General features: G+C 39.0%; 1 protein-coding gene across 1 annotated transcript in view; it reads right to left on the bottom strand.

The window, feature by feature from the left end:
• LOC109982516 (voltage-dependent R-type calcium channel subunit alpha-1E) overlaps window positions 1–14,639 on the bottom strand; it is a 66,771-nt gene extending 52,132 nt beyond the window's left edge. Inside the window, exons 1-3 of the mRNA XM_065956006.1 lie at window positions 11,045–14,639; window positions 467–572; window positions 158–297 (exon numbers count right to left, since the gene is read on the bottom strand). Coding sequence (XP_065812078.1) covers window positions 158–297; window positions 467–572; window positions 11,045–11,310 — 512 coding nt within the window. The 5' untranslated portion in view covers window positions 11,311–14,639. The remainder of the gene's footprint in view (window positions 1–157; window positions 298–466; window positions 573–11,044) is intronic.
• Window positions 14,640–15,046: the final 407 nt, after the last annotated feature.

Genomic DNA, 15,046 nt, shown 5'->3' with positions numbered 1-15,046 from the left:
CATGGAGGAATCAAGGATGAGCACAAAAATGTAAATGTAAAAGAAAAAGGAGCTAATCTCACGGAACAAGCATCGTTTTAATTCTTAACACTAATCCTGTTTCATAGATCCAAATCCTCACACAAATACACACGGGCACACACACTGTTTTACTCACCCACTGAGGACCACAATGAAGTCCATGACGTTCCATCCATTCCTGAGGTAGGAGCCTTTATGAAATACGAAGCCCAGAGCGATTATCTTTATTCCAGCCTCTAAACAGAACATACCGATGAAGTAGGGCTCAGTCTTCTCCTGCAAATGCAAAGACAGCGAGTCATAATTAGCCTTCTGAAATGCTGGTGTCATGTCTGGGTTTTTTAGGCTCCTTCAGAGGCAGTTTGTAATTTTTTTATTACAACAAATTGATAGAAGAGCAAAGTGAAGTTATGTGTGCAGATGTTACCAACATTGAATATCTCACCAGCCTTTTGGACATTGGGGTTTTGTCCTCTCCAGGAAGGTGCTGCTCAAGAGCCAGGACGATACAGTTGGCGATGATGGTGGTGAGGATCATGTACTCAAACGGAGTGGAAAACTAAAGTTAAGGATGTTTTGATACACATAAGGTTCAAATGTGTCTGGTTGAGTATGTTGACTTTAAGGCTAGGGCTGGTCATATGCCATATTTTTACCCTTGGAGATCAAAACCAAACAGATGCCAGCCAGTCTTTCAGCATGACCTACTCTGTCAGTGGCTCTCAGCCCAGCCCCATGATGCCCAGGCCTCTAAAAATGACAGTCTTTTTAAACAGGTCATAGTTATACTGATATTTTTCAAAGACTTTCCTTAAAACAGCTAGGGCACTGTATTTTGTAGCAAATATATCTAAGAAATACTGAAGCTTTTGTTAAACACATTTTAGATGATTATGTGAGCAAGTATGTATTTCAAGCAGGGTGATGAGTTAAGAATAAAATGAAGGATGGTATGAAGGAAACAGTTTATTCTAAATGTGGCTCCTTGATGTGCTAAAACAGCTTTTGGATTATGATGGAGGTTTGACACAGAAGAATATATGAGCTGTTGGGCTTGGGATACACGAGCTATACCAGGATGAAAACATTGTTGACTGTAGTAAAATCAGTCAACATAAAATAATAATAAGAAGAAGTAGTGAATTTCATAATGATGGTTGTGTATAAAAGTGACTCTTAGAAACATCAAATGAAAGAAAACATACAGAGGCAGAAAAAGCTCTAAACATGTTTCTAGGTCACAGAAGAAAACAAATATGGAGTAGTTTATAAATCAGAACACAAAATTAGTTCAAGAACTGAATGTAGTGAAGGAAATAGCACTTAAAAAATGCCTGTGAAGTATAGATAAAGCACACACATGAACACCACACACACACCTGAGTGCTTCTGGAGGTGAGATGAGGGGCCTGAAACATGACCCTATAAACAGGGTCACTCTCACTACAAGCTTCACTGCCTGTTCTCTGGAACTTCTATTGGTTTTTAGTTCAACTCGAGCTACTCTGGGGGTTGAACTAAGCCATCAGTGTGCTCTGTATCTAATACTCTGCGTGGGCTGTCCCCTTTCTCCTGGTTATGTGGAGAAGATGTAGGAAGCAAGGGAGCTGAAATCTGCAGAGTCGAGACAGGGAGGAAGGAGGCAGAGATAACGGAGGAAGAATAACACAGGAGAAAGTGATAGGGAGGATGAAGAAGAAGAGGATGGTTATATACAGGGCTAGCAGAGTTGGTAGGTGAGGAGGAGGCAATGAGACCATATAAGATTGACAGCGGACAGATCGATGAGGCACTGGCAGATGCACCCAGCAGGGTTAGTCAGGAACATGTGGTCCTGCTGAGCTGAGTTTGTGGGTGATAGCCCTCATGTGTGACTGAGGGGAACATCTCTGATTTTAACGTCTAGAAAAGACATTTAGCCTATAGTATACCTGGCAGCAAATGGTAATATGATGCTGCAATGAAATTAATGTATTGCATTGAATTTGAAGTGCAAGAGCCAGCAACGTCTTTTGTTCACTTTAGGCAAAATAGACATTCATGGGCTAAAGCTTACACTGGCTTCAAATTGAGATCAAATAAAGAACTGGCATGGTAAAATGCAAAAGGATCGGAGTATTTAATGTCAAGGAAGCTCTGACTCGGGGAACATCTGTCAACAAAAGACAAAGAAACTCGCAACAGGTTGTGGCCCCACATTAAGGCAGCACCGAAAAGAAGGAAAGAAGGCCTTCTTCGTTATTACTTTTCAAAGTAATAATCGATGGAAAAGAGCTGCGATCTGAAAGGTGACAGCCGAAAAAGCACGGCCTGTTGAACACTGAACACGAAGATGCTGTCAACGTGTAGCTAAGGTGCTAAAATTTTTGTTTCTGTCTATTTTGTGTTAATAGTGTAACATTGTTGTTGTCACTATTCTCAATTATTGTTAGGGGTATCAGAGTTGTGTTAAAAAAAAAAAGCCTTTCTTTGTTTTGTAAGAAATGTAAGGCTTGTTTGTGACACATCGATTGAATGAAATGAAGAAATATGGACTGCCAGTCACTCCAAAGGAGTTTGCGATTGTAAATTATGCAATACCTTCCACACTGTTGAGTTTATAGCGAGGGGGTGGTGGGGTTAATCCGCAATTTAAATCAGACCTAATGGTGGGAACATTGTCTTGAACACACAAAATATTTACCAATCGTCACCTTAGGTAGGAATCTATGTCAAGAAACCACAATTCCTATAGGCCAAACCATTTTTGAATTCCACATTTGGTTATATTGAATGGTAGTCAGTTTGGACTTTTAATATGGCTGCGCAATTGATCACAATTTCTTTAACATTATTGCAATATAAGCCGTGGCAATAAACACATTGCAAAATTCTGAATTTATCACAATAAATAAAAGCTTTTAATGTACAGTAGTCAAGCAATGCTTTTTCACTTGGTGTCTGTACATTGCACCAATATCAGGTGGAGGCTTGGGTATAACGGTCATGCCTTCACACCATATTGATGCAGTCACATGAAGCTAAAGCCAGCTATAACCAACCTTGGATTAATGCAGATGTAGTGGAGGGAAAAGTTTTGTTAATATGTTTTGGAATCAGGAGGGACATGTTGCAAACAGGTATTGTATAACACATGAAGAACAGCAGATAGACATAGCAACATATAACTACAGAGTGTTAGCTTATATGCACATTTTTTGTTTATTTATCGCAATTTATATCCTTATCGCAATATTGAACAATTCTAATTGCATATTTTTCTCATTTCATGCAGGCCTAATTTTATATCAGATATATTGTGTCACCAACACAATTATGAAAAAGCTTTTACAAGTAAATATTTATTTTGTCCAGTAAATCTGATTGTTGCAAGATTCAGATAAAAGTTGTTTTTCCCGAAATAACAATCTTGAAGTCGTTTTTTTAAAAATGTTTTATTATTGTACGAGTGTTTGCATGTCGGTATATTTTGGTCAGATGTAGAGCACTTCTTCAGAGCACGGACTGGTTTTACTGTTAAATTGGAGAAAATGTATTTTTTTCTATGATAAAAGTGGAAGGGACTGTTCAAATTATTCATCTTAAATGTATTAATCTATTATGGGAAACAGTACGCTCAGACATTTAAATGGAATAAATTACAAGAATTCAAAATAGAAATAGAGCACCATATTCAATCACTACATGTACGTAGAGTAAGGAGAGCAGAGAAAACATTGGACATTAGTAAAAGCCTGTTACTTTAATTCTGCTTTTTGATACAATATATATGTATATTGTTGTACATGGTTGTTTATAGTTTGTTTCCTTTCGTTTGTGTTTTGCTTCTCTTTCTTTGTCTTTTTGTGGTATTTGGTTATCTTTGTCTCAATAAAAAATAAAATAAACTCAGTGACATGTGAGCCATGAGAGGCTAAATAAACAGCACAAGTACAATTTAACTCCCACCAGCCTGCAGGGTTGCTAACATAAACCACACTGTGCCACAGATTGACTCAGTGTTTTTGAGTTAAGAGGTTGTGAAAAACAAAAACAACCTGTTGAGCATGAAATCAAGCAGAAAAATTCTTAAGTTGCATAATATCCATCTTAAGCACTGAGGTGCAGTGTTTGTATTTTTTTTTCTTTTGCCTTATCAACAAGTGGAGTTTATTTTCTGTTTATTTTTGGTTTAATTTTAGCATCACTTTAGTGTCAGAGGGAGATCACAGCAGCAGCCAGTCACCACACCCAGCATTCCCTCAAACACACCACAAACAGGAGGAGGAAGTAGATGATATGAAGGGGAAGACAAAGGAAGAGACAGAGGGAGGGAGGAAGGGAGGAAGGGAGGAAGGGAGGGAGGGAGGGAAGAAAGAAAAAAAATATAGAGGAAATGAAGACAGAGAGATAGAGGTATCCAAGGCAACAGGCTTCTCCTCCAGCCAAAAGTCAATGCTACAAGACGGCAACTGGGCAGCTGAACTATCTCTGTGGTAATAAACACACACAAGCACACACACACACACACTGCTCGGTTTATCAAGCTAATTTTAACCACAACTAAAAGAAACATAAAAGGTTAGTGCCAGCATAAAAGTGAATCACAAAGTCATCACTAAGAAAAATGTTTGGGACCTCATCTTATTTGAATTATACTTCTTTTTAAAGATGTTAAAACTGATACATTCATTGCGTTTTTTCTACACATTATATTTGACATCACTTTCATTATAAAAACAATGTCATATTGCTGAGAACGTTTTTTTCTTTGTATTTGTGGCTACTTTCATGGGTCAGTTGAAAAATGTTAACAGGTGGTTAACGTATATATATACAGGGCCAGGGTTAGGGTCGTATTTAAGACCACTTCCTACAATTTTAAATTAATTTGTGAACGTGTTGATGACAAGTTGCCTGTTAATCATCCAGCAAACAAAGCAACATTATAGCTCTTTGATTTTTGTAAAAGGCCAGCCAACAATTGTAGATTAAATTTTCACTCTTATTGGAGCTGTGGTTTTGGACCACACCATTCCTTAAAAGACAATAATTTAGTTCTTCAGTTTTGAGGAAATTGGTCTTGGACCTGTAGCTGGTTTATGCTCCGTTATGTTCGTCACTAGCAAGTTGCAAACTGGTGCTAGTTTGTGTAGTTTCCTGTGGGTGTTTTTTAGTTTAAAACATTGTAAAAAAAAAAACGAGCTGAAAGGTAGCAAAACAGTCTCTTTTTTCAAATGCTGAATAAAAGCCTTCAAACAACAAATGATTTATGCCTCATATGGCTGGTTCTCTCTGACATCATAAGATATTAGAATATTACGAGTTAAAGTAGCTGTTGATGTTACCTTTAGTTGCTCACTCAACAAGTACTTCAAACCCTTTGCTGCAGTGCAGTGTGATGTTAATTGTGGATCATCTACCAGCTTTGGCAGTGAGGCCTCTCGTGAGCAATCCTGTGAGTCACAGTGATGCTGGCGCTCTGTCTCCATTCCTCAAACATGTGTGTAAAAATAGACATGGAGACAGAGTGTGATGCCCTATGCATCTGTGAATACACTCAAGCCCTGATTGGATCCGAGCCCTTGTGATTATTACGACATAGTGGTGAAAATCTAAATGAATCACAAGCATCTGAGGCCGCCTTATTGGATATCTGAGCGTAATCAGCAGCTTGTGTGTGTTAAAGGAGGATAGTAGCATTAAATACACAAACAGAGGAGGAAGCCAGGGTTTTAATCGCCAATTGGAACCAAATTTACTCTTTTGAAGCCTTGGGACTGAAAAAACAGGCACAAAACAAATTCATTTCCTATTGAGAATTAAACTGTGTTGTTATGTAAGACTCAAGCTGGTCTGATGTGTCAAATAATTTAAAATATTTTGATTCTTTCTTTCTGTACATACTTTATTAATCCCTGAGGGACATTTTTGTTTACACTCAGTTATTGAGATACACACATGTAAAAACAGGACCTGTGGACATTATAGGAGAGCTGTCAGAGTGAGGCTGCTACACACTGCTACACTGGGAGCGTGCCAGAGCTGTTGGAGGTCGGTGCCTTTCTCAAGGACACCTGGGCAGCACTCTGGAAGAGACCTGGCACCTCTGCAGCAACCAGACCAACTCTGGTCCACACTGGGACTTGAGCCGGCGACTCTCCAATTCCCAACCCAAGTCCCTACAGACTGAGCTACTGCCACCCCATCTTAGCACCCTTCTTACACCAGCGTATAAATGCAGCCATAGTTCAGTCTATCCTGTGAGTAAACATTGGCTTAGAGCTGTGGGATAGTCCACTAACAAACTGAAAGTATGTAAGGGTCTTGGATATTTCAACTTCAACTTTATGTGGTGGTTTCAAAATGTTTGTCCAAACTGAAACTATGTATGTGATAGATATGATATGTAACATATAATTAATGTTCATGATGGTATATAAAGTGTTAATAAGTTTCTAATAAGAGCCTAAAAGTGTCTTATAAGCCATAAAAATTTGTTAATTATGCCTATATTAACACTTATATAGTCTTATTTGTGTTAATAAGAATCTAATAAGGTCTTATAAGAAATGTATAAGTGATTTATTACCTGTTATTAATGCTTATTACAAGCTGCTTAATATAAAGTGTTCCCGTAACATCTCGTTTATCTGAAAGCCATGTTCCCTGGATGCAAAGAGAAGATTTGTTATTCTTCTTTCCAGGATAAAACAGACTTTGTGGAAGTGAGTCCCATTTTCTTTAGAAGCTGAAATATTGTGGTTGCCAGATGGGTAAAAACTGTCGAGGTTTAGGTAGACAAGATTGTCTGTTTAATTAGTGTTTATTTAACAGACCTACCACACTCGGTATGTATGACACAACATTAAAATAAAAACGTCAATATATACCCTTCCATCGGGATATATGGAGGTATACTAGGTCATAATACTAGGAGTCTATAGGTAACCAGAGAGGTTGTTGAGATTGGGCATCAAATTTTCTTCACTTAAGCTAAATTATTTCCAAACAAATTGCTCTTAATAGAAAATAGAAAGGCAGGAAAATGTTTTTTTAATTGAAAATAAATAAAGGCTGGACCTTTTCTTTTTTTATGCACTGATGCAGTTTAGAAACAGTGGGAAAATTGTCTTTTTCTCAAGCACAATTTGACCAAAGAGACACATGCAAGAATATACAACCTGAAATACAACCTTGATTAAATTACCATCTGTGAATTTATATCCTGCAGTGCCTCTAAGTGAGATCTTTGTGTCTTAAAAACATAAGGTGGGATATTTTGTGTACATAAACTGATCACCTGCCTGACTGATTTATTATAAGGATAAAAACTAAATCCAACAACCCCATGATGGTCCCTTGTTCCTCCGATGAAACAAACTCTATTAAATCCAACAATCAATTATTCAAAAGTGTTCCTTCTCAATGGGAAACTTCCCTCCGCATGAGATCCCAGTGGGGATCAGACAGGAGGAGCAGCTGCTAGTCCTCACATTGCCTGCCACTGTAAACTCAGGCTGTGGGCTTAATTAGCCCTGACTCTTCCCTGCCAGGCCTCCATCAGCAGTTCAGGTGCACACAAAATAAACCAAAGAGAGATAATGCACTCTCAACAATTAAAAAACAGTGTGATGTGATGTCAGAAGCCCCAACACAGCGTTAAAGCTCCAGTGCGACACACACTGCCACAGACACTCTTCTAGCAAGGGGAGAGTGGCCAGTTGTGCTCTAAACACAAAACTGACCTTCAGTGTATGTCCTGCAGAGATTGTGTGTGCATGTATGTTTGTATTTCTGCACCATGGGGGAGAGAGGGAGAGACCCTGGTTAATACAATCACTAATGAGTGCTGTGCCGGCCTATGGAGCTATGTCAATATCTTAGAATGTCTGTAGTTGTTCAAAGCATATGTTATAGCATTAACATTTGGCATGCGAGATGGAAAAATCTTTTCTTTTCATAATTTCCTCGTTTATTTCCATCTCTAAAGAGTCCTCCCCCGTCCCTTCTGTCACTCACTGAGATTTACATTTCTTTATTCTTTATCTCTCTCTCTCTCTCTCTCTCTCTCTCTCTCTGAGAGGCAGTGCTTGCATTCTGTGGATACACAAGCATACAGGAATCTCCAGCTGATCTTTAATCTACTTTCTCACGCTTGTACGTATACTAGCTTTATTTTGTCTTTCTTAGACAAATGTTAAAGTTCATGTTTAATTCTAATGACTTGACGTGCAACAACACAAGGCTAGTAAAGGGTCTGGGCCTTAAATTGGGATAGGCTTTCATTTAAAGTTTCACTGTATATGTTAATGTGATGTGTCCTTACACCAACATCGTCTGATGACAGCATTGTTATAGCCGTGGTTTTTGAGTTGTCGGACTGCGTTGTAATATCTGTCAATCTGATCTCTCATCTCACTTTGTTCTCTTAATTCCCTTTGTATACTACCTGGTCAGCACCAAACAGCAGACAGATGAAATCTACAACCTGCTTGGCAAACACACAGAGTAGTTTGCTGCTCTGGAACAGAATAATCCCCTCCGGATTAGGAACAGTGTGGTACAGACTTAAAACAGAGGGTTTATACTGGAAATATATGTATTAGACGGTAAATGGACTTTAGCTTATATAGCGCTTTTCTAATCTTCTGACAGCTCAAAGCAATTTTACACCGCATGTCACACCTACCATTCACACACTGATGGCAGAGGTTGCTATGTAGTGAGACCAGCAGAGGAAACTAAACCCATCATACACATTCATACGCCACTGACGAAGCAGCAGGAGCAATTCAGGGTAGTGACAAGGGAGTGTCTTGCCCAAGAACACATCGGACAAGTTGCTGCAGGAGCTGGGGTTCAAACTCTCGACCTTCCAGACGCTACCAGCTCAGTAGATGTTCAGAAACAATTCCAAATGAACTACAATGTTCTGACTTAACTGTTTGGTGTGTAAATAGGCATCTGTTCGCTAACAAATTAGACATTAGCTCAAAAGTTAATGGTATGTCATGTTGCATTCACAACTTGTTTCTGCTGCCTCAAAAGGGCCAAAAAGAAACAGCTGTTTCAGGCTAAAGTATAAATAGCATGCATGATACTTTGTGGTATTGCTTTTTCAAATGTGTCCTAAAACAAAACTTTGAAATAAGAAAAAATGCCACAAAAATGTATTCTGAGAACATTCTGAAATAAAGAAATACAACCAAGGGTGCATTATTAATGAACCTGTTATATTTCTTCATGTGTATTTTGTGAGTATTGCTGAGTAGTGTTTTGACTGTGAATGAATCTTCACATCTATTGAATAATGCCTCTCATCACAACCACAGTTCAAGTTGTCCAGACACCAACATCACTCAGCTCAGTAGCACTCCCTCAAAAACCATATTAACAAACAATATCATATCGTATGAGTCTGTGAGTAATGACTTCTCGTAATAGCACATGGCACAGCGATCAGACATCATTACATCTAATTCCTGTTAATGTCTGTTAATCAGATACAGTAGAGCTCATTAGATGTAATAAGACGCTCCCTCCACAACAGCACATTAACCTGGAGGTTATACAGTCTCCCTGCTTTCCTTCTGGTCACTACAGCACACAGTGTTAGGATTTAAACCCAGCTGTACTCTTGAAACAGGTATATGTACCATTGGATGTACTTATAATTTAGTACTATTAATGGTACCATAGGGGCATAAAAAACTGTAATATGTTGAGCAACACACACAAACACACACACAGCTGTTGATTGAAATTCATCCTGTTTCTATTTTAGTCTCCAAAGTGCATGTACAAACCCAGAGAAAACAACAATAGAGGCAGACTCATTCTATTTGCTGGGTATTTAAAATCAGCAGAATGCCAGTCAGTCAGCCAGGAAGCTGCTGAACTGGACAATAGCAGTGGAGGGGCCTCACCTGGCCCAGACACCTGGTGAGCCATACAGCAGCAACACACACGCCACACACGGACATTTGTGTGTGATTGTGCTCCTGAGGAACAGGCAAATAAAAAAGACCCTCCATTTTTCAGGGATATAATAATGCCATTAGATAATGGCACACATACATTACTTTATGTGGCTCTTTTAAGTAAAATGTTTAATAGAAAAAAATATCCCTACACACAGTTTCTTTACGTAAAAGGACATGTCCTCAGACTCTTATTGGTCTCATGCTCATTTCAGTGATATAAAACGATGAAAAGCAGCAGCAAATCCTCTCTCTGAAAAAGTTGCAAATCTGTTACAAAATTAAACACAAGAGGATTAAAAGGATCATTTATGTCAATCAACAAGTCAATTAATCGCAGATTCATTGTAGCTCTAACTGTGTGTGAGATATTTGCTGGATAAAAACTCATCAGGAGGAGCAGTCAGTGGGGAGCAACAGTATGACTTCATAGACTTTTTATAGATATTTACAGAAAAAACTCCAGTTTCTTTCTCCTGCCTGCTTTCTATTAAAAATGCTGCCCTGCTGCAGTTTTTTTGTCACCATATAACTAGGGTTATCATAACCTTAGTTACACTAATCATAGATTTCGTCATTTTTTAGATTAAAAAGTATGTCATGCCACTAGTACACTTGAAAAGTCTCACTTTCTGGTGTATAGATTTAATTGTGTTTAATTATGTGATCGTAATTAATTATTCAAGCAATTCCCAGTGAACTCAAATCGTGTGTCCATGTTTGTGTGTTTGAGAGGGAGCTTGTGTCTGTGCACCCAATATTATGTGCATTGTGCTCTCCATGGTACTGAAATTCCACGTAGACTCCATCTATTGCTCAGAGATAGGTATGCCACAAAACCTAAGGGTATTTGGTTGTGTAAGGAGTTCAGCATTTTGTAATTTTGGTGGAATAACTTGGTGGAAAAATATAAACACTCTATTCAGGAGCCCACTTATGGTATTGGGTACTATTTTTTCCCATTGTAAACACAGTTTACCCACCTTCTACACTTGGCACATCAGGGTTAGTGTGTTAATACACCTTACACTTCGCTTGCACCATGAAGCAGAAAAGGATATGGCCATTCAGTGATTTTCTTGGCATACTTCCTGACCACGTTGTCCTCGCCGAAGATGAAGAGGGACCTGTTGACGGTGAAGCAGTTCTCCCTGACCGGTATGGGATTGTACAGGGCCATGGTGCGGGCTCGCTGCGCTTTGGTCTGCTTGAAGGCTGGGGAGATCCCACCTGTGGAAACTGCCGCTCCATCGCGGGTCCGATTGCGCTCGGACCCTCCATCCCCAGAGCTCAACAAGCCCGGGACGTCGTCTCCAAACCGGGCCATTCTGTCAAAGGGAAGGAAGGGGGACAGGGGAGAGAAAGGAGGTTATACTCTCCTAAGCAGGGCGCGGTGTTGCGCTCGGTTCGAGGTAAAGCAAGGGGCAAGATCCCGATCAGTTAACGTCCATCACCAGTTTTACTTGCAAAAATACCCCAAGTCATAGTTCACCGACTCAAAAATCGGTACGAAATATTATTTTTTCTCCAGTCAGTCCACCGTGAAGCCAAATCAAAGAAGCACGTCCAATCCCCACTTAAAATGCGCTCTGCGTAAACATGTCCACCGATCATAAAAAAAAGTTATTTAATTTCTCCTCATTTAAAAAGCCATCGTCTTAAATAAAGCTTGGAAAACTGGTTCATTGTGCAGCGTTGTATCCATCCAAACACTAAAAGCTCAAAGAGATGCTGCAACAGGTCACGTCTTCAGCCTCATTCTCAGTCCCCTGAGCGAAAAACAGCAATGCAGGTTGTTCATTGCATTTTAAATAACTAGCGACAGTCCACAGAGTAAATTTAGAACACATCACTTCTTTCTGTGTCCTTTCTCCTCTACATCGCTGACCACCTACCACAAAAAGAGCCCCTTCCTACTGCATGCGTAATAGGAGGCAGCCAGGAATGAAGAGGGGGAAAAACTTTGGCATTTTCCACCACATTTTCCCCTGAAACTGCGCGCACAAAACAAGCTGTCAACCACTTGTCACGGGAGAGCAAACCATCAGTCCTCTTGTGTGCAGTGGGATAGTGAGGGGAGTATCATCCTTTATCCAGAACTCTGAAAGAAGAAGTGTCTTCTTTTGCGACAGGATCGACACACCTCTCCTAACCTCTTCCAAAGCCCACATATGCTGTCCTCGTAAGTATAAATGTAGTTTAAAAAAAAAAAAAAACCTAAAAAGTGAAGAGGAAAAAGACGCGATATAGCAATGCATTTATTTCCTAAGAGAACAATTTAAATCAAAATGTGTGCCACTGCCATCTTGACGAAAAGACATTATGCTAACCAATTACATGGTCTATTTGTTAGCCTGTAAACCAATTAAAAGCTTAACCGACTTTATGCTTAAAATTCCTACAATATAGCCTACAGGTTTAGTGGAGGATCAACTAGCGTTTGAAGAAGGGACCACGCTGTAATTTTGGTTTTGACCCATGTTGTTCCCTCTCCGTGGTCACGCCTCAGGGGCCAGCAAACTGAATGCTAGTCACGCATCAGATCTTGAGAGGAGAAACATAAACACCTGTTGAGAGCAAGTCTGCGCCAGCAAAGACACTCTGGAGGACAGCTACGTGCATCTCCGTCTAATAACAAGGTGTAAAGCCAATTGCAAGACATGATAGTGAGGGGAGTCGTGCTGTTGTGACACTGCTGGAAGTGATCAGATCTGCTATCATTTAAAACAAAAAAATGTTTTAACAAAGAAGGCTTAGAGAAGTATTTTTTCTCATTTAATTTTGTTAACAATTTCCTTCAAAAGAGCCAAACCAGCCATATACAAAGACTGATACAGCTTGTTCTTTTTGTCCCTGTCCCAGGGGCGGGTCCACAGGGGTGGCTCAGGTGCCGTGGGTCCCTCTAGAAATGTGATTGGCCCTCCATAGGTGCCACCCCAAAATGTTTCAACTATGATTGGCTAAATTCCTTGTAAGAGGCAGAATGATATCAAAATCAACTATTTCACCTGTTTTGCAACAGGTAGCTTGTTGTATTGAATGTAGTTCATTTTTTGTAAGCACTTTAAATTGTGGGAAAATATTTTGCATATCTATTTCATAATACAGGTGTGTAGGAGAGGAATGCTAGAAGCAAACTCCTGCACACTGTCTGGCTTGTAAAACATTTTTATTTTTTGACTTCACAAGATAGCTTATAATATTTTTTATGTTGCCCCTCATTTGTTTGTCTGGACACATCCCTGCTCTGTCCATTGAGATCAAACATCTCTAAGAGCTTAAAGCAATGCTAGAAGCTCAGTGATAGTGTAGCTCAGCACAGCAATGCTTTGACTAAATCCTTTAAGATTAAAAACTACATGCATTTAGCATACTTACTTGGTAATAAACCATAGTATTGGACAAAGACTCACTTTCACCTGAGTTGGTTTTATCCAAAGTAGCTTTAGATTGACTAATGTGCTTAATTTCATAGCAATACGCTCAATAGCTGTTGAGTTAAGCCATACTCAATTGTGGGTAACCATGATGATCATACTGCTTATCACTCTGTCATAGAGTAAGTCATTTGTAAAGTAAAGTTAACATGCCACCATGAGATAATGTTTATCATGATGGCTTAAATGAGGTAATAAGCTGTTAATTTTGGAAAAGAAGCATCACATGAGGGAGTTAACCATATGAATGACACTGATGGGTGTTTAGTGATGGTGGTATGACAAAGGCAGTGATCAATGGTGTGTGGCCTCCAACACACTATGAGTATTAAAAATAGAAATCAGACGGATTAATGATGTCTCCTTATTTAAATAGTAAGAAAAGATGTATAAATGTGCCCATTAGAATCTCCTGATGTAACACACACACACACACACACACAAAAGTAAATCAATCACGTTAAAATCTCTTTTGGTTATCTCAGTCTACATGTGATGGAAATGTTATTTATTGTTCTTCCTCTGTGCAGCAGTAATCGAGTGTTGCAAAATTGTCCTCTGTGTGAAGAGGATGTTTTGCAGCCCTGGCTGAGGGCTTAAGGTGAATGATGGTAATTGGGTGTTGGTAACAGGATGGAAGGAAAACATTTCCTGCAATAAAAAAAAAATCTGACAGTAAGTGCAAAGCGCCTATTTTTTGTAGAGTGTGCTTTGATTTTGTTTTTTCTCTTTTTAAATTAAAACGTTCTAATCAAACTAACTGAAACATATCTTCAATTTATTAAATGCTAAATGCTCTGAAGGGTTTCTTATATGACACTGGTTTTATGTGTCAAGAGACACACCACTACATAGATTAAACACAAGATAAAGAGGCCAAGGTGTGTGTGCATGGTTCACTTATTAACATTGATTGAAATGACCCCTGAGGGATCTGGCCCTGCTGAAACAGTCTCTTCACTTAAAGAACCTCACAAATCATTCTCTATTGTATCCAGACTCTCACGCTGCTGAGTAACAGTTCTTGAAGAGGGTTCAGTTATAAAAACAGAATCTCTGTTGATTTTTATGGTGTTGTATTTCACAAGAGTTTCTATCTTTGTTTTCAGACAGTATTTCCTTCTAAAGTATTTTGTTCTTATTGTCCTTACTTATTGTTGATTTTTTTGTTTTGTTGCTTGCTTATTTGGTGATCAAGGTTACTTGTAATGCACAAATTTCCCCCACGGGGGATCAATAAAGTTTATCTTTATCTTTATCTTTATCTTTACTTGCCTGTTAATAAATGTTCTTTGTTTTCTCACTTTCTGAAAAGCCATCAAGACTGAAGTTACAATTTTCACATAGACCAACAAACTCCAAAGCCACAGAAGGTCAAAGAATATTGTCAGAGGACTTAATCTGACATTCTAGACATGTTGTCAATATTGGAAAATCTTAGCCTGGCACTAAGGGACGTGTAGCTTGCAAAAATCTAGGCAACGATCGCAGGTTTACCAAGGTTACCTGCTGTCATGGTGTCAGTTTGACAGTCCTTGCTTGGGTAATGGGACTTAATGCTTTGGTGCTGAGGTGGGAACAAAGATTACACTTTAAAAATAGAACATGTGAACTGAGATACCTTGC

This window comes from Labrus bergylta, chromosome 6, assembly GCF_963930695.1.
Source record: "Labrus bergylta chromosome 6, fLabBer1.1, whole genome shotgun sequence".
Classification (NCBI taxonomy): domain Eukaryota; kingdom Metazoa; phylum Chordata; class Actinopteri; order Labriformes; family Labridae; genus Labrus; species Labrus bergylta.
The sequence above is the reverse complement of the archived record's forward strand: the minus strand, read 5'-3'. Positions and strand labels throughout refer to the sequence as shown.